The following is a 21,147-nucleotide window of genomic DNA, read 5'->3' as shown; positions in this document are numbered from 1 at the left end:
GCCCCCTGCATCTGCAGTAACCCAGCAGCACTCGTGCTCAACCTCAGCTGGCTCAGGATTGCTCCATCCCCAGCCCTTTCCAGCAAAGGAGAGTTGGCAACCCAAGATTTAAGGACAAAATGTCCCTCTGCGCTTTTTAAAAATTGTCTTTATTTTTATATTTCTCTGTCACTGTCATATTTTCTGGAAAAACCCCTTTGCCAGGATTTCTTCTCCTGGGAAGCTGAGAAGCCTCAGAGAAAAAGGAAAACAATATTATCTCATTTGCTTCTCCTGTGTTTTGCTGCTTTGGAATGTGGTTTGGAGATTGTTTATCCAATATGTGAATTGTTTTGACTTAATGACCAATTACAGTCAGGCTGTGTTGGGACTCTGGAAGGAGACAGGAATTTTTCATTATTATCCTTTAGCCTTCTGTCTGTATCCTGTCTCTATTCTTTAGTATAGTTTTAGTGTAGCATTCTTTAATATAATACAAAATCATAAAATAATAAATTAGCCTTCTAAGAACGTGGAATCAGATTCTCAATTCCTCCTCTGTCTGGGGAACCCTGCAAATACCACACACTCTCTCTCTTTCTCTCTTTTTTTCTAAGGAGGGATAATTTGAGTATTGAGGCAAACCCCTACAGCACTCTTGGTCAGAAGATATCAGGAGATTCAGTCAATAATTTTTTAGGCCATATGATTAGTATCTTTCCAGAGGCTAGCGATTCAAGTTAACCTGTAGTGCCACATTTTTAAAAAATTATTTTTAAAAATAAATATAACACCCGGCCTCAGGTCGAGGGCAGAGCTGTTTATTCCCCCATGGCACAATGCTGTCAGCAGTGGCATCTCTGCAAGTGCCAGCAGTTACACATGTGCACAGCTGTGCCCTGTGTAGGTCAGGGAGGGTTTGCAATTCTGCAAGTCAGATGATGCTGGAGAACATTATCCTTTTGCCTGCTGCTACTCCCTGTGATCCAGCACAGCCTTCAGCACCTCCCTGCACAACCAGGAAAAGATTATTCTATTTTTTTTTCCCGAATGCTGAGCCCAGGGTATGCAGAGCACATTGCAGAGCAGAAATGCTGCTCTCATGACCTGTGATTGCCTTTAATTTGGTCATATCACATGTAAATATGGCAGGTCCCTTCTCTTCCATGGCACCCTCTCTTGTGATGCCTTCCAAAGAGAATCCCCAAGCTCTTATGCAAAAGCAGAAATGATGCCCAGCAGTAAGCACAACTCCAACAAGGCTCCACTGAGTTACCATTAAACCATATTCCAAAGTTTACCTTAGTTCCTTGAAGGGGTCTGCCCTGACATTGGGAGTTTCTATAGATTTAGGGAACACTGTGCCTTCTGCTCCTGAAATCACAAAACAAAACAGAAGACAAATTGTAAACATTACGAGCTGTTATCAGGGGAGTGATTGTCAAATCATACCTAGGTGCAATTTAACCCATTGCCTGACCCCATGCCTTTCTCGCACATCCCTTCTGTTCCCAGAAAAGTCAAACCTTGTTCATCTGCAATGGGTTGCCTAGATTGCACGTGGGGTTTGCCTGTAATCTGCACTTCTGGCTGGAAAAGCAGGTGCTTGCACCCTGACTTGGGGAGAGTCTGCTGACTCAGTTGATGCAGGGAGCTTGGGAAAGACACCCTTTGCTAACCAGGCATCTAATCCAGCTGCATCCCTCATGGAAGAACATGGATACATGTCACAACATCATTTCTTTCACTGGGCTCTCAGAGATACTCAAGGGAGAAAAGCAGATTTTGACTGGATCCCTGCAAGCACCTCTCCAGTCAGGCTGTGCTCCTGGCTGGACAAAAGGAGGGAGGTGCAGCCTCATGCAGGGCAGCACAAGCAGACCCTGTCCCAGTCAGGCCTGGCCACCAGTTCAATGTGTGAGCCAGAAATTATTTAACTTCTGCTCATTCCCCCCTCTCTCAGAGACAATGGGGAAGCTGCACTGCCCCATTTGCTGACTGGCTTTAGACTGCTGGGTACTATAAACACCTTGTCTAAGTTCCAGACCCCTGCAATCCTCTTCATGGCCACCTGCACAGCCCAGTTGGGCCATTTCACCCAGCCATCCCTGAACTGGGTTCATATTTTGTGACCAACCCTGCTCTCTCTTCTCTAGAAAGATGTGCTCTCCTCACATCACTGCTGTGAGGCAAAGCCCTGCCACCCTCTGCCAACCCCTTCCACTGACTGTTCTCATTTAAAATGTGCACCTAAGCTGAAATGGTCCCATTTCATCTTTCAGCCGCTGAATCTTCTCCAGTCCTTGTGTGCCAACCAACCTTGCACGAGGAGACTTTAGTCAGACACTGATGGTGACCCAACTCCCCCAGCCTGCTCTGATTCTCTGAGAAGTTCTGAGCTTTCTGAATCAATCACTGTGAAGCAAATCCTCTGGACTTATCACTGTTTTATTTTTCCTTAACCTGTTCGACTTTTAAAATACTCTGTTGGAGCACAGGAGTCCCCAGGTGCTGTCACTGAGTCTCTGCTGCAGAACATCATGTTCCTGCTCCCACTGAAACTCCCAATTAAAACACAGCTGAGAGTGGCACTGACTGCCTCACACACAGAGTGTGTGCACTAGAAATTAATGTTCCTGTTCTCCAAGATATAGCTGCCAAGCCAATGAGCAAGTATGACCTATATTCTTAAATTCAGAGCTGTGGTCTTGCCTTCAGACACACTGTGAACAATTAGTCACTCTTTACCTGCAGTCATCACAGCATTTTCAGTGTCAGCATGCAGACAGCACTGGTGGCAATTTTTTATTTCTTTAGATTTTATCTGATAAAGTTATTGGTGCAAACTGCAGACCCTGATGGAAATTTTTACATGTACAGTTTGAGAGCACTCCTAACACATGCTGTTGTAACTGTTCCCTGTGTGCAGTCTGAAAGTCATCATTACAGAATAACAGATGTTCTGAGATGGTCCAAAACGTGTCAAGACAACATCCTGCTGTAACTGCTGCCATAAGTGAGAAACACCTACAACTGCAGTATGACTACACTTTCTTTGCACTGTAATAAATTAACTAAGCTGTCCCAATGTGCAAAAGAAAAGAAATCAGAATGAAAACAAGCACTCTAACATTTATAAAAAACTAGCCAACTCTTTTTAACCCAGAAAAAACCAAAGTAAACTGAAAGATGATAAAAGCAGCCTAAAGTTTGAAGGTTTATACTTGGGAATTGAAGTTGATCCTATGGCACAATACAGATACTGAGCTTTTAACTTTACTATAAGCTTTCATTGTTACAAGTTGTCATAAGCAGCTGTAACTTGCCAGCCATGAAGGTTGTTACTATCAGATCTGCCCTCTCTCAACAGTTTCCAAATGATTTAAATCTCTACTTTATCTAACACAATTGCCTTGGCTCTTGGTTTTGCAATGAAATGTAGCAAAACATCCAGCCTGCACTTATCTGCATAATAGAACAGTGATTTTTGAGGGAAGGAGGATGAGGAGGTGCAGCTGGAGAGATGCACCCAGATATCCTTGTACCCTTTCCATCCACATGGCTTAAATGGTGACTTTATGCTGGGCATTTTAATTTATTTTAGACACCTTAAGTTGGATACTCAATGCAAACTCAAAATAACTACCTGCCTGTAACCAGAAGTGTTTGCAGAATAAGGAGAAATTATAACTTATTTCTAAACTTGGGGTTTTCCAGGCTTTCATTTTTTAGATTAAATGCAGAAGCAACTTTGGAACCAAGGTGAATGAAAACCCTAATGCAGTCATGAAAGAGCTGGGTATTTGTTCTTCCATTTTCTTGCTTTCCCTTCCTACACAGTTCTCAAACCCCCCTTTCCTACCTTCCTTCTTGCCAAATCCATTAAAAAGTCCCTCATGCACTGGGAACAGGAATGAGATTTCCAAACCCTTCTGTTTCTCTCCTTTGATCTGAATTTGAAGTGAATGCTACCTGCCTTGATAAGGCTTTCTGCCTTGCCTGTATAATTCATATTCTCCTTTAATAACACAGAATGTCCCAAAGGGCCACCTGTCTGTGTCACTGAGCAGGACACCAGCCACGAGGGGATGCTGAGGGACCAGGACTGAGACATCCCTCCCTTGGCTCTGGCTGTCAGCAGCTCAGGGCCCCCTGAATTGGCAGAGAAAGTTTATCAGAAACACTGATAACCTTCCCTCACCTCACCTAATCCTTATCCTAAGTGTCCCCTTTCTGTAGCAGGGGGCTGATGGATGAATTAAACACTCTGGGGAAGTTCTCCCTGTGGTTTCACCCCACTGCCTGAGGATTTCAGTGAAGAACCATCCTCTTCTTTCTGTGCTATTGGGGATTTTCTGGCCCTCCAACATATCCCCTCCCTCCAGCCCCCTCAATTCTACACTGGAGAGTCTCAATCTCTGCCTGGGGGATCAGCAGCTCATGAGAGGAAAAACTGCCTTGGACTAATTCAGCTCCACTGGATATTTGTGTCAAAGTTTGGCTTTTGGCCACTGTGGAAGTCCCCAGCCAGGCTCTGACAGCACCAGTGTTGGATGGGGTTGAAAGTGAAGGCTGGAGGAAGTGACCTCATTTAGTGGTTTTAGAATCATAGAATCACTGATGTTGGAAAAGACTCTGAAGATCATGGAATCCAACTGTGACTCAAGGCTTTGGCTAAAAAAGGAAGGAAAGTTTGAGAGAAATGTGCTGTTGTCACTGAATTGGGCTATTCCAACTCTGCTGAGGGAAACTGGGATGTTGTGGAGTAACAAATGATTGAAAATATGAAGTCCAAGGTCATGTGCTTAGAAAGTAGTAAAAATTTCTTCTACATGTTAAATGTTTCCAAGATATAATATCCCTGGATAAAAGCTGAATTCTGCTCCTGATTTATGGGAGTGTGACAGACTCAAAGGGAAGGCAAACACAACATTAAACTGAAAGGCAAGAAGAAAGTCTAATAGGAACATACACACAAAAAAATGAAACCACATCATTTTAAGAATCAGTGAATCCCCAAACTACTGTGTGCCCCCCCCTACTCATCCCCAGAGAGGAAAAACTGCCATGACTGCACAAACAGAAATCTGTCTGTCCTGTAAAAGAAGCCTGGAAGGAGTTGGCTGTGCAGCTGAGCAGCAATGTGTGCTAAGGAAGGATCCTCATGCTGTGCACAAACCCATCAGGAGGGTAAATAACACCAAGGGAAAAGAACACTGGCCCTAAGCCAATGCTTATATGAGAGCCAGTGCTTGTACGAGTAGCAGTAAACTGGTCCTGAGTATATCTGGGAAGGAAAGTGAAGGTTTTCTAGCAAAAAAAGGAGCTACAATGGGAGCAGCTTTTCAGTTAGATGGGACAGACAATATGACAGATCTGACAAATGCCTGACTGGAAGATCTGGTGTCCCAGAACCAAGGGGCAATGTTTTCAGGACCAGCAATTTCCTTTTGGTCTTGCATTCCTCTAGTCTTATTTTCACTGTCCTCTACCTGAGAAATTATGGGTTTTGGCAAATGGTAATAACAAACAGCTCCAACAGGTCAAGAATCAGCTGCTACAATCTCCCTTTTCAATCAAAGCTGCTCTAGTCCTCTTTTACTGAGTATAAAGCCAATGTAACCTACATTTATTATTGCACAACACAGTTTCTGCTTCCTGAATTATCAGTTATTAAAACATTTTCTATCTGCCACAAAGACACATACAGAAAATTTCTATTTCATTGTAAAGCACGCATTTTTTTTTCATCATATGAGACTCTCTGCTGCTGAGGATAACTTATGTGCAATCAGCCAAAGACAGAAGAAAATAATAATACATTAGAATTTAAACACACTGTACTGTACATCCCTAGGCAATAAATTATTCTTTCTCACAGTATTATATCAGAGAGGCTTCTAATATACTGATTCCCTCTTCTGACACTGTGTAATTTACCACCGATAAATGTTCATAAACAGTTTGACTGAAAAATCCATAAAGCCATTTCAGCTTTATTTTAAGTCCCATTTAATGTCCCTCAAAGATGATTTCATCAATGTGTTTCCATTAGCTGGTTCTCTGCCCAATAACTTAATTCCATACAATCAGTCAGGAACTTATACAGCATATGACAGGATCAACCTGAAATATTTTGAATCACCATAAAGATTCACTCAGAGAGTATTTTGGGGTTTTTTGGCTTTTTCCCCCCTTGCAGTGCACAAGGTGTGGGGTGTCTAAGACCCCTGTATGTGCTCACTTCATTCAAGAACAGAAATCAGGAGTCTCATGGCAAGAGAACATTTCCAGTCCAGTTTTAGAGTTTGGAAATGGAGGGGCACCAATGCCCCAGGAAAGAAGCAAATCTCAGCTGGCAGGTGAATCTCAACCAGCAACAGCTCCCACCAGAGGAACACAGGAATCTGTGCTCAGCTTTTCCAGCTGCCTCCTGCTGTCCCAAGTGCCTGAGCTGCATGTCACTGTCCTGGCACCTTCCCTGGTGCCAAGGGCAGTCCCTGCTCCCTGTGCCAGCTGGGACCCAGCACTGTGCCAAGACACTGCACAAACCCTGCTCTGGGCTTCCCCTGCTCTCTGCTGGGACAGAGAGAAGAGGAGCCCAAATGCAATGCAATGAGAGGTTATTTTAGACTGATAATTGATGCTGCCGCTGTCAGGGGCAGGTGACAATCAGCTGAGCAGCTCTTGGGGATGAGCAGAATGCAGGGAGACATCAGGTTTTCACTCAGGTGCAGATACACCTGGTCAGCTATTCCCCACTTCCCTTTTTCTTTTCATTTCTCTCCCATTCTGTATTTTTTTTTGGTGATAATTACAGACCTGCAGCACACCTTCAGTGTTGTATATCACTGCTTCCAAATTGAAGTGGGGGTCTCAGAGGCCTGTGATGAACCTGGTGATTAAGTTTGCCTCAGTGCATCTTCTCTTTAATGTCTGCAGGACTGTGCAAATGAAGGGGGAAGGAGAAGGATCTGCTGTGATTTTTTCCTAGCTGGAGTCAAGAGGCAATGCATACTGTGCTGTTGGTCTCCATAAACTACTTTTATTCCCCACTATTATTGATCAGGACACATTCAGCAATTTGTTCATGAAAACACCCATCTGAGGAGTTCTCTCCTCTGCAGGTCTCATCAGGATAATATGTGACAGTCTCAGAAAGTGTGTGCAAACAGATGCCCAGGAAGTAAATCCAATACAATGCAGGTAAAAATTATTTGTGACTGCTTCTTCTAATTCCAAGCTTTAAAAGCCTTATTCATCCTTAATTTATGTTTTTAAATGGGTGAGCATGGTAATTGCTGTTGCTCCCCTTGAATCCCATTAAATCTGAAATCAATAAGAGCTCTATTTCAGGGTCCAATAATAGCCTGGTTAGGTTAAGCCAGTGCATTGAACAAAAGCCATGAAGCTTCATTCAAGTTTCTTTCCAGGATCCTATAAAAACAGCTCATTGCAAAGGTCTGTCTGTCTTCCTTTTTTGTCTAAGTGTTGGGCAGCTGTTCTTTTAAGGGCAATCAAAAATTCCTGAATAATGAGGGCAATAATGAGATCATGTGCAGCATAAACAAAGTGTTTATAATAAAAATGTAATATAATTTAAAAAAATATTCTATTTCTTATTACGGATTATTTTTAGCCCCTGATCTTGGCACTGTATGCACACAGGGAGTGAGCCAAGCCTTAGGCACTGGGCTGGGGCTGGGTTAGGACAGACAGGAGCTCCTTGTGACTCCAGCCCTGCGGGGTGGAGGAGAAAAAATTCTGTCTCAGAGCCCCAAGGAATCAATGGAGCCTGGGTTTTAAACTGGAAAACTTGCAAACAATGAGATGAGCTGCAAGCCCAGAGAGGAGCAAGCGGGTCATTAGTGATGTATGTGCCTGCAGTCACACCATCCCCACCAGCCTCCCTGGCACAGCTCATTTGTCTGAGAACATAAAGGGAAGAACAGAGCAGAGCAGGCAGGCTCACACCCAAACTGAGAACAGACACAGGAAAAAAGGTTGCTACAACTTATGCTGACCTCTAGATATTTCCTTCTTGACTAGTTTTGGGGTCCTTCAACACTTTTCCTGCAGCTCAACAATAGCAATGTCATCACTGAATTCCTTTGAAGCTCCTCTCAACATTCTTGTGCAAACTTGCAAAGGAACTCAGGGGAGCACCTGAAGTGGGAATACACAGTAGAAATTTATCATGGAGAATATTGTGTGAGCTTCAAACAGATCAGCTGGGGAGGACACTTAGGAAATAAAATATAAATCTGCCACACTTTTAAACTTGATTTCAGTGTTTGGTAAGGGTACAGTATGTTTCTTTCATAATCCTTGTGACATTTAATCAATATTAATCTGATGGTGGATGATTCCTCTCTTTCCTTAAACAGGATTAAGGGAACACAATCTGAACACACATTTCAGTCTGGACTCGAAGCCTATACACTTTACATAAATGCTATCCTTTCAGCCTGGAATGTACTTTAAGTAAAAGCAAACACAAAGAAAACTCCTCAGTATCTCTCTCTCCCAACACAGCTTGTTCTTGCCAATAAAAAGACAAATTTGCAATCTGGGTGAGTGGATTTTGAAAAAGGAGAGCAATCTAAGTTGGATTTGCCATTAAAAAGGATGGAAAACAGCATCACACCTATTGCCCTTAAAGCATGGGAGCTATCAGAAGTATTCATTCAAGAGTTGGTAATTTTGTTTCTCCCCTTGCAGAATGGGAGAAATACTTTATTTGAAAGAAAACATCCAACAGTTTCATCTCAACTACTGGGGAAAAAAAACCAAAAACACCCTAAACCCACCCAATTCAACTAAATCAGGTTTCTTTTCTATACAGTTTTTAAATTCTCTGCCAATGCTGATTACAGGTTAAATCAGTTTGTGACCTCTGCTTCTTCATGGACACAGCAACAGCACGATTCCAGCTGAGAGGAAAAAAAAACCCAAAAATACTTGTGGTTTTAACCACTGAGAGTAAACATGTGCTTTTGCCCTCTTTTACTCCTTAATTTTGCTAAACATAATTTTTTTCCATAATCACAGCTCTGCAACGAGCTCAAGGAAATCTGCTCGGCCACAACTGAGAGCTAAAGACAGTGGGGGCAGTTTCCAGCCTGGCAGTGCCACTGCTAAACCCTGCTACCTTCATTTGCCAGCACATTTCCCTGCTCCTCTTGTTTCATTCCCCATCCCCTTCCTGCAGCCCAGCTTGGCAATTGCTCCAGGACTGCATTAGTGCTGCTGCCTCATTACTTGTGGGCAGGGAGCTCTGAGCACTGCAGGGCTGCCCAGAGAAGCTCATACATCTCCAGCAAAAGGTCAAATGCCTGTCCCAGCTGGCAGGGGCTCCTTCCATCCCTGGCTGAGAGCACAGAGGAGCTCAGGAGCAGCCCAAGCAAGCTGGAGCTCATTTGCAAATACTGGAATCATCTGCCCAGGGAGGTGGTAGAGTCACCATCCCTCGAAGAGTTTAAAAAAAGACTGGATGTGGCACTTGGTGCCATGATCTAGTTGAGGTGTTAGAACATGGGTTGGACTCGATGATCTTAAAGGTCTCTTCCAGCCTAGAATTTCTGTGATTCTGTGATTCTGTGAATCGGGAAAGGGCTGCGGCAGTTTGGTCCAGAGGCACACAAGACATCCCAGTGAGGTATCCCAGAGAATTCTCTGTCCTTTGGGTTAAAGACACCTTCCCCTCCACTGCCTTTGTAAAGGAAAAGGATTAGAGTAGGAAAATGTCTCAGTTTCATAAAACATGAGTATTGCAGCACCATGGCTCTTTCAGAAGGCCACTCACAGACCTCTAACAAGGACATGTTTGTCAGGGCAATGCCCAAAATCCACACTACAAAGACTGAAGCTTGGCATTTACCCTCAGGCATAAAGCTGCAGCAGACTCAGTGGTGAGACCAGAAAGTTCCATTTCTTCTCTGGGTCAGGCCTGATTTCAACACTTGGCTACCAGAGTTGTTCCCTCTGCCACAAACACATCAGCAAAATCCCATTTAGAAATCATAATGGCTGATGTAAAGGGCAACCATGCATGTTCTGATCCATAAATAATCACTGCTGAAGAAGGGCACATGCTGTAAAAATGGGTGGCAATTCCTGCAAACTGTTAAATTTCTAGCTTACCCCACCCTCTGAAATGACTGATACCAGTCAAATACCTCTGTGGGTATTTAATGAAATGTAACTACTCTTGCAGCCATTAAAGTTATCCTGCTGTAACTACTGCAGCAAGTAAGAGCTGAAAAGGACATGCCAAGAAGTCCCTAAAAGTTTAATATGGAGGAAATGTGAGCAGAGTTCTCTAACCAGGCTGGCACTGCAGCCACAGCTCTGCAGGGCTCCAGATCAAGCTGATAATGGAACCCTGAAAATGTTTGTAGATGCAAAGCTTAGGGCAGCTGGGGCAGCTTACACAGATGTGTCAGCTCAGTAACATCCACATTAAATCCTGCTCTCTTGAACAGAGAAGGATATTATTGCAAAGGCTTTTTTAACCCTTCCATGAGGAACAGGACACAGCACCTTGTGTTCCACAAATGCAGAACAGGTCCCCAACAACAGCCCAAATATTGTCATTTAAAAGAGCTCTCTCCAGTCACAGAATGGCAGAATGATTTGCCCTGGAATGGACATTAAAGGTCATTTTGTTTCACTCCCTTGCCACAGGCAGGGACATCTTCCACTAGACCAGGTTGCTCTGAGCTCCATCCAACCCACAGCTTCTCTGGGCAACCCATTCCTGTGCCTCACCACCCTCACAGTACCCCATTTTTAATGATATCTAATCTAAATCTAACTTCTTTCAGTTTAAAGCCATTCCTCTTCCTCCATCACTGCTTGCTCTTGTAAATAGCCACACACTCCTGGACCACACTGCTTTGATTGTTGGTGTTCCTCCACTAAATCCTCTAAATTCCTTAATAAACAGCTCATAAATAAAACACTGGAAATGTGCCTTGGATTTAATTACTCCAAACTTATTAATAAATTTGCAATAACCTTTCAACAGCTGATTCCTCTTTCCAGGTGCATTCCCAGGCAGCTGGAGAGAAACTTGAACAAAGAAAAACGTTCCCAAACTAACAGTCCTAAAAGTCTAACCTGTGGTCAGCACTGACATGCTCCACATGGTTCAGTGCCCAAAGGGTGCTGGCTACAGGGGAAAAGAAGCCGTAAGATAGAAATGGAGCTAGTGGCTAATTATTTGACAGGAGAGCAAGGAAAGATTGGTGAGATCAAAGGTGCTTTTAAACCAGCCATGGTGCTGGGCTGGCTCACACTGCTCCTGCAGTCTGTATTCTGGGAGATGAAAGGCATCCTACCCCACCCTCAATACAGCTATTTTAGTCAGGGTTTGCCACAGGAGAAGGCTTTAGCCAAATCTTTATCATTAGGCTCCATTAGAAGAAAAGCTTCTGCCATGCTAATCCAAATGTGCGAGAGACATTTTCTGGGGGGTGGGAGCAATCCCTGTATTGTTCTGTTACAGAGAAGGGACCCTGTGGGGTTGTGATTAATCCTATCCTTGCTGGAAAGCAAAACAGTAATTTTAACAGTGGTTAAAAAGCTTGGTAGATTTGTAAGGGGACAACATCCAGCCCATGCAATCCCACCTCCCACACAAACCCAGGGACTGCCAGACTCCTGTAAGCTGCACAAGTGTGGCTTTTGTGGTATTATCTCAGCTCACTGCAATGCATGTGGATTCCCATCAACATTTAGTCTTCAAAAAAAACTGGTTAAATCCATCATAAAATATTAAACACCAGAGCATAGTGGCAAGTTTCCCTGAAAACAAACTTCAAAAAATAATCTCAAATAAAAAAGATGTCAAGGCCCCTGGGAGGACTGACACTGGCATGTCATCAGATGTTGTCTTATAAGGCTAAATTAAGCATCTGACCAGAGTTTAATTTCTGTAAAAACTCATGCTAATTTAAATTGCTTTAGATTTAATTAAAAATGCCTTTCTATAGAGATAATAATGTAACTCTGTTAATTAGTATCAAGTGGCATCTAGAGGGCATATTTAAAAACTAATCTGGAGAATAAATAGAGCTAATTAACAGTCAGAATAATGCTTTATGATTGTCTTTTATTTATAAATGCTATAACGTTCAATAAGCTATTAAATGAAATTGTAATTAATATATATCAAAGTTATTTTTAATACTCTTTTAGCTAAAGAGCATTTCTGACACCCTGTTTTTCAGATGGTCTGGACACATTTCATTTCTGGAGGGAGGGAAGGAGGGAGTCAGGATGAGGCAGCAAATACAAATTCAATTAGGAGCAGCTCATTTATCTCCCCTGCAAGGGGCTGAGTGAGGAGCACCGGGGGCTCCAGCCAGGTGTGAGTGAGCTCTGCGTCCCTGGGGTTTGCCCAAAGCTCTGCTGGCCACGGCAGGGGATGCCAGGGAAGGGCTGCACATCACCCCACACACCCCCAGGGCTGGCAGGGAAGGGGCAGATTTTGCCTCCAGAAATCCAAGCCTTGAAAGGCAGAGCTGAGGTTCTGGGGAAGGAAAGCAGCTCTGAGGTTTGCTATGGGATCTTTCAAAAGACCAGACCATGGGGTGTTCTCATTCCATTTGGGGAGGAAAGGGATGCTAAGAGTGAGAATGGGCTCCCATCCCATCCCATCCCATCCCATCCCATCCCATCCCATCCCATCCCATCCCATCCCATCCCATCCCATCCCATCCCATCCCATCCCATCCCATCCCATCCCCACACGAGCACTGGCAGAAGAGCTCAGAAGTGAAAGGGCAGAGTGGAGTCATTGTAGGGCTCAGTTTTTATAGGGTTCTTGCAGGCAAACAAAAGCTCCCTCAGGGTTATCTGGACCCAGGCAGTGCTGAGTTCCCAACTTGAGCAAGGCAGAGGGGATTTTTGGGTCTGCCCAAGGTTGTGTCAGTGTTAGCAGGGCTCAGATCTGCCCTTCCCCTTAGACAGAAGCTCCTGCAATCCTCCTATGATGACAGCTTTGACTGGATTCACTATATAAAAAAAAAATCACTGAAATTACATCATGCATGAAAAGCAGAGGTGGCCAGCTCTGTCTCTCTGTGTCCTTTAATGCTCATAAATCAGAAATAACTCCCCAAAATACAAATCAAATAAAAAGCACTTTCATATGGAAATCTGCACTGCCCGTGCTGCGTGGGTTTTTGAAGCACCATCAAATGCATCGTATGTCCTACTTGCATTTGTTTTTAATCTATAATTCTGTGTATTCTTCCCCTTTTTCATCCCCTGCTAATGTTGAAAAACCCTCTAGATACCCAGAGCAGGGTTCATTTCAAAACAGCAGAGCACCTCTTTTCTCAGGACAAGGATTCAGCATCGGTTTGTAGCACAAACTTCCAGAAAAAAACTTTGGAGTCTGTACAAAGAAAAGAGTCATTGTCTCTGGCAATATTCAAAGCTGGCCACAAGAACTGCTGCTCTGACCTCTGTGGGATGACTTTCATGCCAGGTTGTTGACACACACTTGCCTCTACAAGAAGTATTTGTTCAGTAATAACAAGAACAAGTTGAAATTATTTACATGGCCTAGATGGGTGTCAGCAGACACATTCCAGCAGCACCTGAGAGCCCAAACACCAGAGGAATGATCAAAGGGATTTGTCTGTGTGCTGCAACTCGGACTGGCCTTCAGAGCAGACAAAAACACTGCAAGAAACACGAACATATGGTGTAACACTCCCCAGCATGGCAAACAGCCACGGCAAACACTTTCGGAGATAAAATTAGATTGGGGAAGCAAAGCTGGAGAAAAACAAAGCCAAGAATGAACTCAGAAAGCATTTCAGCTCAAGGTCATTGGAATACTTGCTATGCAACATCACCAGTAGTACGATTTTATTTTTTTCTTTTCTGATAGATCTGCAAAAGTCAAACCAGCCTTGAGAAACACTCAGTTACAGGTAAAAATCAAAGTGCACTACAGTGATCAGCAGATTTTTGATGCTGTTTAGTCTGGAGACTAAAACAAAGCAGTACCTCAAAATAGCTATCAAAATTAATTCCCGGTTTCTTCAAAGTACAGAGGAATTTAAAAGCAATTTTTTTAAAGTATGTAATCTGAAAAAGGAGTAATTGCAGCTTGTAAGAAGGTTCTGTAATTTTTTCTAAATCAACAATGTAAATCTCTTTTAAGGCCTCCAAGAAAACACTTAAAAACTGTTGCTTCCTGACTTCATCTACCCTGCAAGAACTAGCTCTGAAAGGTGCAGTGTGAAGGGAGCTTTGTTAGAGAACATGGATTGTTACAAATGTCCCCAGCTCTGGAGCACCACAAGAATTCTGACTGCGCCCCTTCAAAGTTCTAAGCTAACAAAGATACTCTGAATTTTGTGAAGTTCAAAATTTATCCTGTGAAGCCCAACTAACCTTTTATAGCTGGTGACTGAACCAGTGCTGTGTGTAACAACAGTGATGTGCAGAGAGCTCCACCCACCCTGCCCACAAACAGGAACCATCCAGAACAGCAGGACATCAGGCAGCAAAAAATGTTAAGGCTTGGATACCAAGTCCCATTTATATGATACATAATAATCTATTAAATAGCTAGAAATTATAATAAAAATAATAATAAAAATACTATCTACATCTGTATTTAATTCGAAGCTACTTATTGATCTGTTTTTACAAGAGAAGTAAGGAACAGTTTGGAATGAAAAGATGCATCCAAAACAAGTCACTATAAAACAGATATTGGTGCCTCCACAGAGACCAGCAGCACTGTTGTGTGACTGTGAACAGCACTGAGCTACCCACTCTGGTCCTGTGTGAAAACATTCCTGACCAAATCCCAGACTAACCAAAGAGCATGGCTTGAACTGGGGAGCACAAAAATTCAACTTCCAGACAGTTAATTTTATGTAACTATCAAATAAGTTTCAATATTTCAAATAGCCACAACTGTTTTGTTTCTCCAATTAATAACAAAAAAACCAACCAAACAAACAAAAAAAACAAACCAAACAAACAAAACAGAACCACAGAAATCCAAATAAACAAGAACCCCTACATCCCAAACCCAGACTGTATTCCCAGTTTTCATTAGGAAATACCATTTATTCCTACTTTATTAGGAATAAAGCCTGGCAGGCAGCCCAGCTGGGGAGGCAGATCCTCCGGATGTTTGTTTCAGAATGCAGGAGGAGCTGGTGACATTGCTGGCACCAAACCATGAACCCTGAGGTTCCCTTTGCACAGTGACTGCAGACATGGGCACATCCCTGGGGCAACCCCTCACTGTCCTCCACCCCAGATCCAAGAAATGAAAGTTGTGCAGGTTCCAAAACTGGTTTTAAAGCTATTTCACTCGGCCAGACAAACCACTTCCAGGGGAGTTTTTAATGGAGGGGAAAGAACAAATGGTGCAGGTTAAGAAAGCCCTCACACAGAAACTCCTGGCCTTTACCTGCTTGGAGAAGATTCAAAGCCATAAAGACAGCACAAGGTTTTATCTCCAAAAGAAGGTTTCAGCAAGTTGGAAGGAAAGTCAGGCAAAACTTTACTCAGATTTGAAGCGGTGCATATTAAAATTGTGGCTTAATGAACAATCTCTTACCTAGAACTCTCAATCTCTCTGCTCCAACCACCACTTCGTTGTCATCTGCAGAAAACAGCAATTTTCCAGAGAGGGTTTTCACCTCAAATTTTTGGCTGTGTGCTTCCACTGCTTGGGGACCTGGGGGGAAGAAGCTTTACTTTAGGGAAAAGTGTAAGAAAATCAGTAGCTTCATACATTCAATAAACCCATTTTCTGAGTAATACTAGCTCAACAAATTGCATCAGAGACACCAAACAGAGAGGCTTTTTAGATCTTATTAGGAAAGGGCAGTTTTCTACCCAAGTAACAACAACTATTTCTACTTATGCTTTTCTAATGCTTATGTGTGCCATAAAATCACCATTGAACTCAGGATAGCTGGGATATTTTTACAAAAAGACAGACTCATCTGTGAAACAGCAATGAACAAATCCAGCTATGCTTTGAGAGTATTGTTGCAGGTGTAAGAGGCATCAGGGGCTCCTGGGCCCATTTTGCTTGGACTGATGCCGCTGTGTAAAAGATTCCTGGTTTTCTAGCTTTTAAATACATCTGGATTAAAATTCTATCAGTGTCATGCACAGCCCAATTAAAAAAAAAAAAAAAAAAAAGACAAACACCAGCACAGGAGCAAATGTTTTGTTTTACACTCCTTCAATCATGTGCAGGCCAGAAAAAAATGGCATCCTCTCAAAGTGCAGAAAGTTTTTAGACAAGTAAAACTTTCCTTTAAAGATCTTATTTCAATTCTGCTGCTTTTCCTGCAGGCTGCTGTGCCCTACAGGGCTGGAAAGCCTCTGGCAATTCGTTTTCTTGTGGGGGCTGATAAACATCAGCTGCCTGAGAGCCATTCTGTGCAGGTTTGTGAGGCTGCCAGGAGTTACCAAGAGGCTGCCCTGGGTTACTGACCCAGCCAGACTTTGGACAATCCACCACTCATCAGCCCTCCCAACTCCAACCAAGCCACAGCCCTGCTGGAATATCATCCTGCACGAGGCATGTGATTGCACTTTGCATTAATTATGGCCATCTTCAAGACCAGTCTCATTTGTCAAAAGACAAGAAAATGAACACTTGAAAGCCAGTATTTTCTTAAAAACTCCATCCCTACCCTACCCACAGATAACCTGTGCTGGCACCTGGACACACAGAATCATACGTGTGGTTTGCACTTCACACAAGCGAGGCCATGCTGAGATCCCTGGAAATACTTAAAAACTTGTGCAGCCACACCGAGAAAATGCAGTAAAAATCTGATTTGTGTCTTGCTTATTAACCACCTTCCCACTCATCCTTGCTGTAGGCACAACATGGGACCACATCTTTGCTCCACTGTGAAACCAAAGCTGGTGCTGAATGCATAAAAAGCTCAATAGCCAGAGCATCACACTGGGAGGTATCACTGAGTCCCAAACTCTCGTGACACAGTGGTGCTTAAGTGAACCAAACACCCTCTTGAAACTACTACTATTTATTTCCTTCCTCCAGGCAAGTTTCACACATGCTGCCTAAATAATTGCTCACTGAAGCTGCATATTTAATTATTTAGTACTGTGACTAAAGGCCAAGATGTTATATAAGCAAACCAAGCAACCCAGTCTCAACTTAGAAACATGTTTATGGATTACTGCCCTTGCCACACACCAATACTTCTCACAGTCTATCCATAAATCTCAGTAAATATATCTCTGTCCCATATCAAATATATATTTTATATCACATATACAGTGCCATATTCATTATATAATGCATTAGACATTTCAACCCAAATTATTCATTCATTCAAAGGCTGCTGTGCACTGGGGATTTACAAAACACCCATTTCCCCACCCAACACACTCTTGTTTGGGTGCAAAGGGAGTTCTTCATCAGCAGGAGGACTTTAAATTGCAAACTGTTGCCACGGTTGGGCTCCAGTGTTCCCAAGATTTCAGGCAAGTTATAAATGTCTTCAGAAAAATCTGCTCTTGTTAGAACAGAAATGTCAGCCTGGTGTATGTTCTTCTTGACCCTGATGTCATACAACAAATATTTCTAACTCTGGGCTGGCTTTCAGATGAAAATGATGGTTTGTTTTGTTGTCAGACAGCCCCAGCCAGGTGCCTCCCCAGCACAGCTTTCCTGTCCCTGCCTTTGTTTCTACAGAATGCAGCGAAGTTTTCATTTCTACTCCACTAGACACCCAGGCTCCCCTCTGTGTGCTGAAGCCAGCAGAGCATCCCCAAACACCACTTTCATCCCTCCGAGGAGCCTTTCCCCCTCCTTACCTGTTACAAGGCGAGTGAGGACCTTTGTGTTCTCGTTGAGGATGTTCACGGTCACGTTCCTGGCGGACTGGAAGTACAGGGGGTTGCCCTGGAACAAGACCACGAGACCAAGGGTGTGAGATGGGGATGGCAGCCCGGGTGAGGCAGCTGGAGCTGTGCCCAGCACTGACCCCGAGCCTGGGGTGCATCCACCCTGCAGGAACTCCTCCTGCCCAGGATAAGCCCAGAGTGGACACCACAGCCCTGTCTGGCCCAGGCGGTGCCTTGCTTTAGGGGTGATTGACTCTACCAACCACCCTGTAATTTTAAAAGGTGATATGGGACCTGAGCTAAGCTCCCAAAGGTGTTTCAGGAGGGTGGTGGACTGCAGCAGTGCATTTCAGAGGCAAATCTGCAAAATTACAGCTTCTGATGACTCCCGTGGGCGACAATGTGTGCCCACCACATGAGAGAGCCGTGCCCAAGGGCTGGGGAGGAGAAAATGTGATATACGTGTGGAGAGTGCCTTAGACCTCAAAGCACTTGTGAAGCACCTGGCACATTTCCCCACCACACTGTGGCTGGGATGCCAGCCTGTGACCAGACCCATCCCATGGGGTCTGCAGAACACAAGACACAAACTCTTCCCCACTTCCCGCTCAAGCACAGAGAGTTCCACCAATTTCTCATTGTAATGCTTTAAACACACCTGAGAGAGAAGAGCCAGAGCAGCTGGCAGCACACAGGAGCCACGCAGCGACCTGGCAACATCCATCTCAGGTACTTCTGCTCAGAGTGAAGCCAAAGCAAACCCACAGCTCCAACCATCTGGCTGCTCCCGTGCGCAAACACAGCCCAGGCACCCGGGAACTCGTGTTCTCCACAGGCAGCCCCAGCCTGCACAGCTGGGCACAGCTGGCTCCTCAGGGGCTACCAGCCACCCACAGCACCAGCATGGGCTGACCCCAAATCAAATCAGCCACAAATCCCATGAGAGAGGTGGAGATTCACCACCAGCATCCCTTTATAACACCTAAAGCACGCAGCTGATCAGATTCATCAATTAACTGAGACACAGAGGAGATAAAATAGCAAGAAGTTGAAAAAATTTCAACTTAAAATCAGCAAGAAGTTGAACATTTTTATGCCCAATGTGTTTTTTCCAGCATTTCAAACTTTTTCCATTAGGAATGAATAATCAGGGTGGGGACAGAGAATCCTGTGGGTCAGACATGTTTTCCTTGCCTCCTGGATTTGTAATAAACACAATAATTTCATAGATGCCATTTTTTCTGGATCATGGCAGAAGGATTAAGTTGTCTGCATATAAAATATAATAGGAACACAGAAATTATTCCTGGGAGTCCTGTAGTGGACTGGGCCTTCAGGGAACACTCTAGTGATGAACAAACAATTCCCAGCAGTGTTTTCAGAAAACAGACCTCAAAAAAATAAAATAAAACCAACCTCACATGACCAAATATTCACACTAATTACATTTGCTGCCTTCACTGTTTTTGTAGCATGTTCCCATGGGCAACCCTTCAACAATAAAGAGCAGAATGGGGTTTGTTTGATCAATTATAACTAGAACATTTTGGCTACATCAAGACTATTTACAACTAAATAAAAATAATAATGAAAAAATGAATTTCACTTAATCATTTCCAGATCTTGGACCAGTTTCAGAAGCTCTTGGTGCCTCTGTCCCCTCCTACACTAAATGAGGACAAATCATCCTTCTATACTTCTTCAATGTGTCTGACACCTTAAGCATCATTGTATACAAAACTGAATTATGATTAATAATTTATAAGTAAGGATCAGTTCTAATGACTTGTAATGATTCTCCTTTTCTCTAATTTTTGTTATCTTCTAGAGCTTCTAGAAATGAATGCTGATTATTTATTACTATTTCATGGTTAACAGCTAAGAAAGAAAAGATGGCTTCACTTGGATCCCCCCTGCTCAGGGACCTGATTTGAGCACACCCAGGAACAGCAGTTCACTGCTGCATATCCATTTCCCACTTACACATAAAGAGTATTTTTAAAGGTAGACAGCTACAATCTGCATAATGTACAGTTATGGGTGAGACTATAACTACATACAGAAGTATGTACACGCCATAGGAAGCACAGAAAAGTGGTTTTTTTTTTTTTTGACTTTTACTGTTTGAATTTTGCTTATGGAATTTTGAAGCAGCTGGAGTGTTTTGAAAAAGCCACGAACTCTAGTTCACAGTCAGGCAAGAAAAATAGTTCAATTCCCATGACTTTGAAAACTCTGTTGCTCTCTGTGTAATGTGAGATTGCACTACAGAGGAACTACAAGATAAGCCAATGTAAAAAGCCCCAGAAAGAGTTGCTCTGAAGAAGACCTACAAGACAAGGAAAGAGCTGGTATCCATCTAGAAAAGGCTTAAAATACATAATCAGACCTGGAAATGTTTACTCCAGCCTAGTCATCTCATTCACTCATTCAGAACTCAAATTCACACAGCCTTCAAAAAACTAAATTTCCCTAATGGAGGAGTTATGTTTTTATTGGTCTGCAGGGAAAGAACATTGGAAGCACTTAATGCAATGCCTGCTCTCATTTCCATCATTCTTTTTCCATTAACGAATGAAAAAGAACTGAAGAAATTACTCCCTTTTGCTGAAAATTTGGCAGATTTTCTATCCATCATCTTCTGTTTACAAAGGAAATAACATTGACATCTTTTAAACACTGAACATTAAAAAAAAAGTTTCCTCTGTTGCAAGCTTGGTGATGATGCCAGCTTCTTTCAATCACACAGAACAAAATAATGAAAGCTGTAAAAGCCAGTTAGGATTTACAACTGAAAAGACAAAGCCTTCCCCTTCTCTTACACTTTCATGTTACCATGACACAAAATGAAGTATTCTGATGCATATGAGCAGGTGGAAATCTAGATCAGTATGGCATCAGCACCACAATAAAACAGTTATGGAGAGAAGTAATATTTTCATAAACTGTCATAGCCCTTGATGGAGCTGGAGTTGGAATATCAGCATGCAATAAACAAGAACATCTTTTAAAGACTCTTTGGGCTGGTCACGTCCTTTCAGCTCACCATGAACCTACAATTCATCTCTGCAGGAAATCCTGGAGAGTAAATACATCATTCTGCCTCTTACTCCAGCTCATTAGCAGAGACAGTGCCTTAAAATAATTCAAATGTGTGCAGACACACAACAGCATTTGCCACAGCTACTCAATATATTAAAACATTGGACACATGCTGCAAAAAAAAGAATATGAAAAGTGCAAAAATATGTCAAAACTGCATAGCTTGGTTCCTCACCAAGCAGAGGT

At 43.0% G+C, this 21,147-nt stretch overlaps 1 protein-coding gene across 8 annotated transcripts in view; it reads right to left on the bottom strand.

The window, feature by feature from the left end:
• SGCD (sarcoglycan delta) overlaps window positions 1–21,147 on the bottom strand; it is a 306,728-nt gene that overhangs the window by 38,283 nt on the left and 247,298 nt on the right. For all 8 annotated transcript variants that reach the window (XM_058815052.1, XM_058815057.1, XM_058815058.1 and 5 more), the window contains 3 exons: window positions 17,830–17,917; window positions 15,581–15,700; window positions 1,281–1,353 (listed from right to left, as the gene is read on the bottom strand). In XM_058815052.1, the coding sequence (XP_058671035.1) occupies window positions 1,281–1,353; window positions 15,581–15,700; window positions 17,830–17,917 (281 nt within the window). The remainder of the gene's footprint in view (window positions 1–1,280; window positions 1,354–15,580; window positions 15,701–17,829; window positions 17,918–21,147) is intronic.

The sequence above is a fragment of the Ammospiza caudacuta genome, chromosome 16, assembly GCF_027887145.1.
Source record: "Ammospiza caudacuta isolate bAmmCau1 chromosome 16, bAmmCau1.pri, whole genome shotgun sequence".
Lineage (NCBI taxonomy): Eukaryota > Metazoa > Chordata > Aves > Passeriformes > Passerellidae > Ammospiza > Ammospiza caudacuta.
This window is presented reverse-complemented; position numbering and strand designations above follow the sequence as displayed.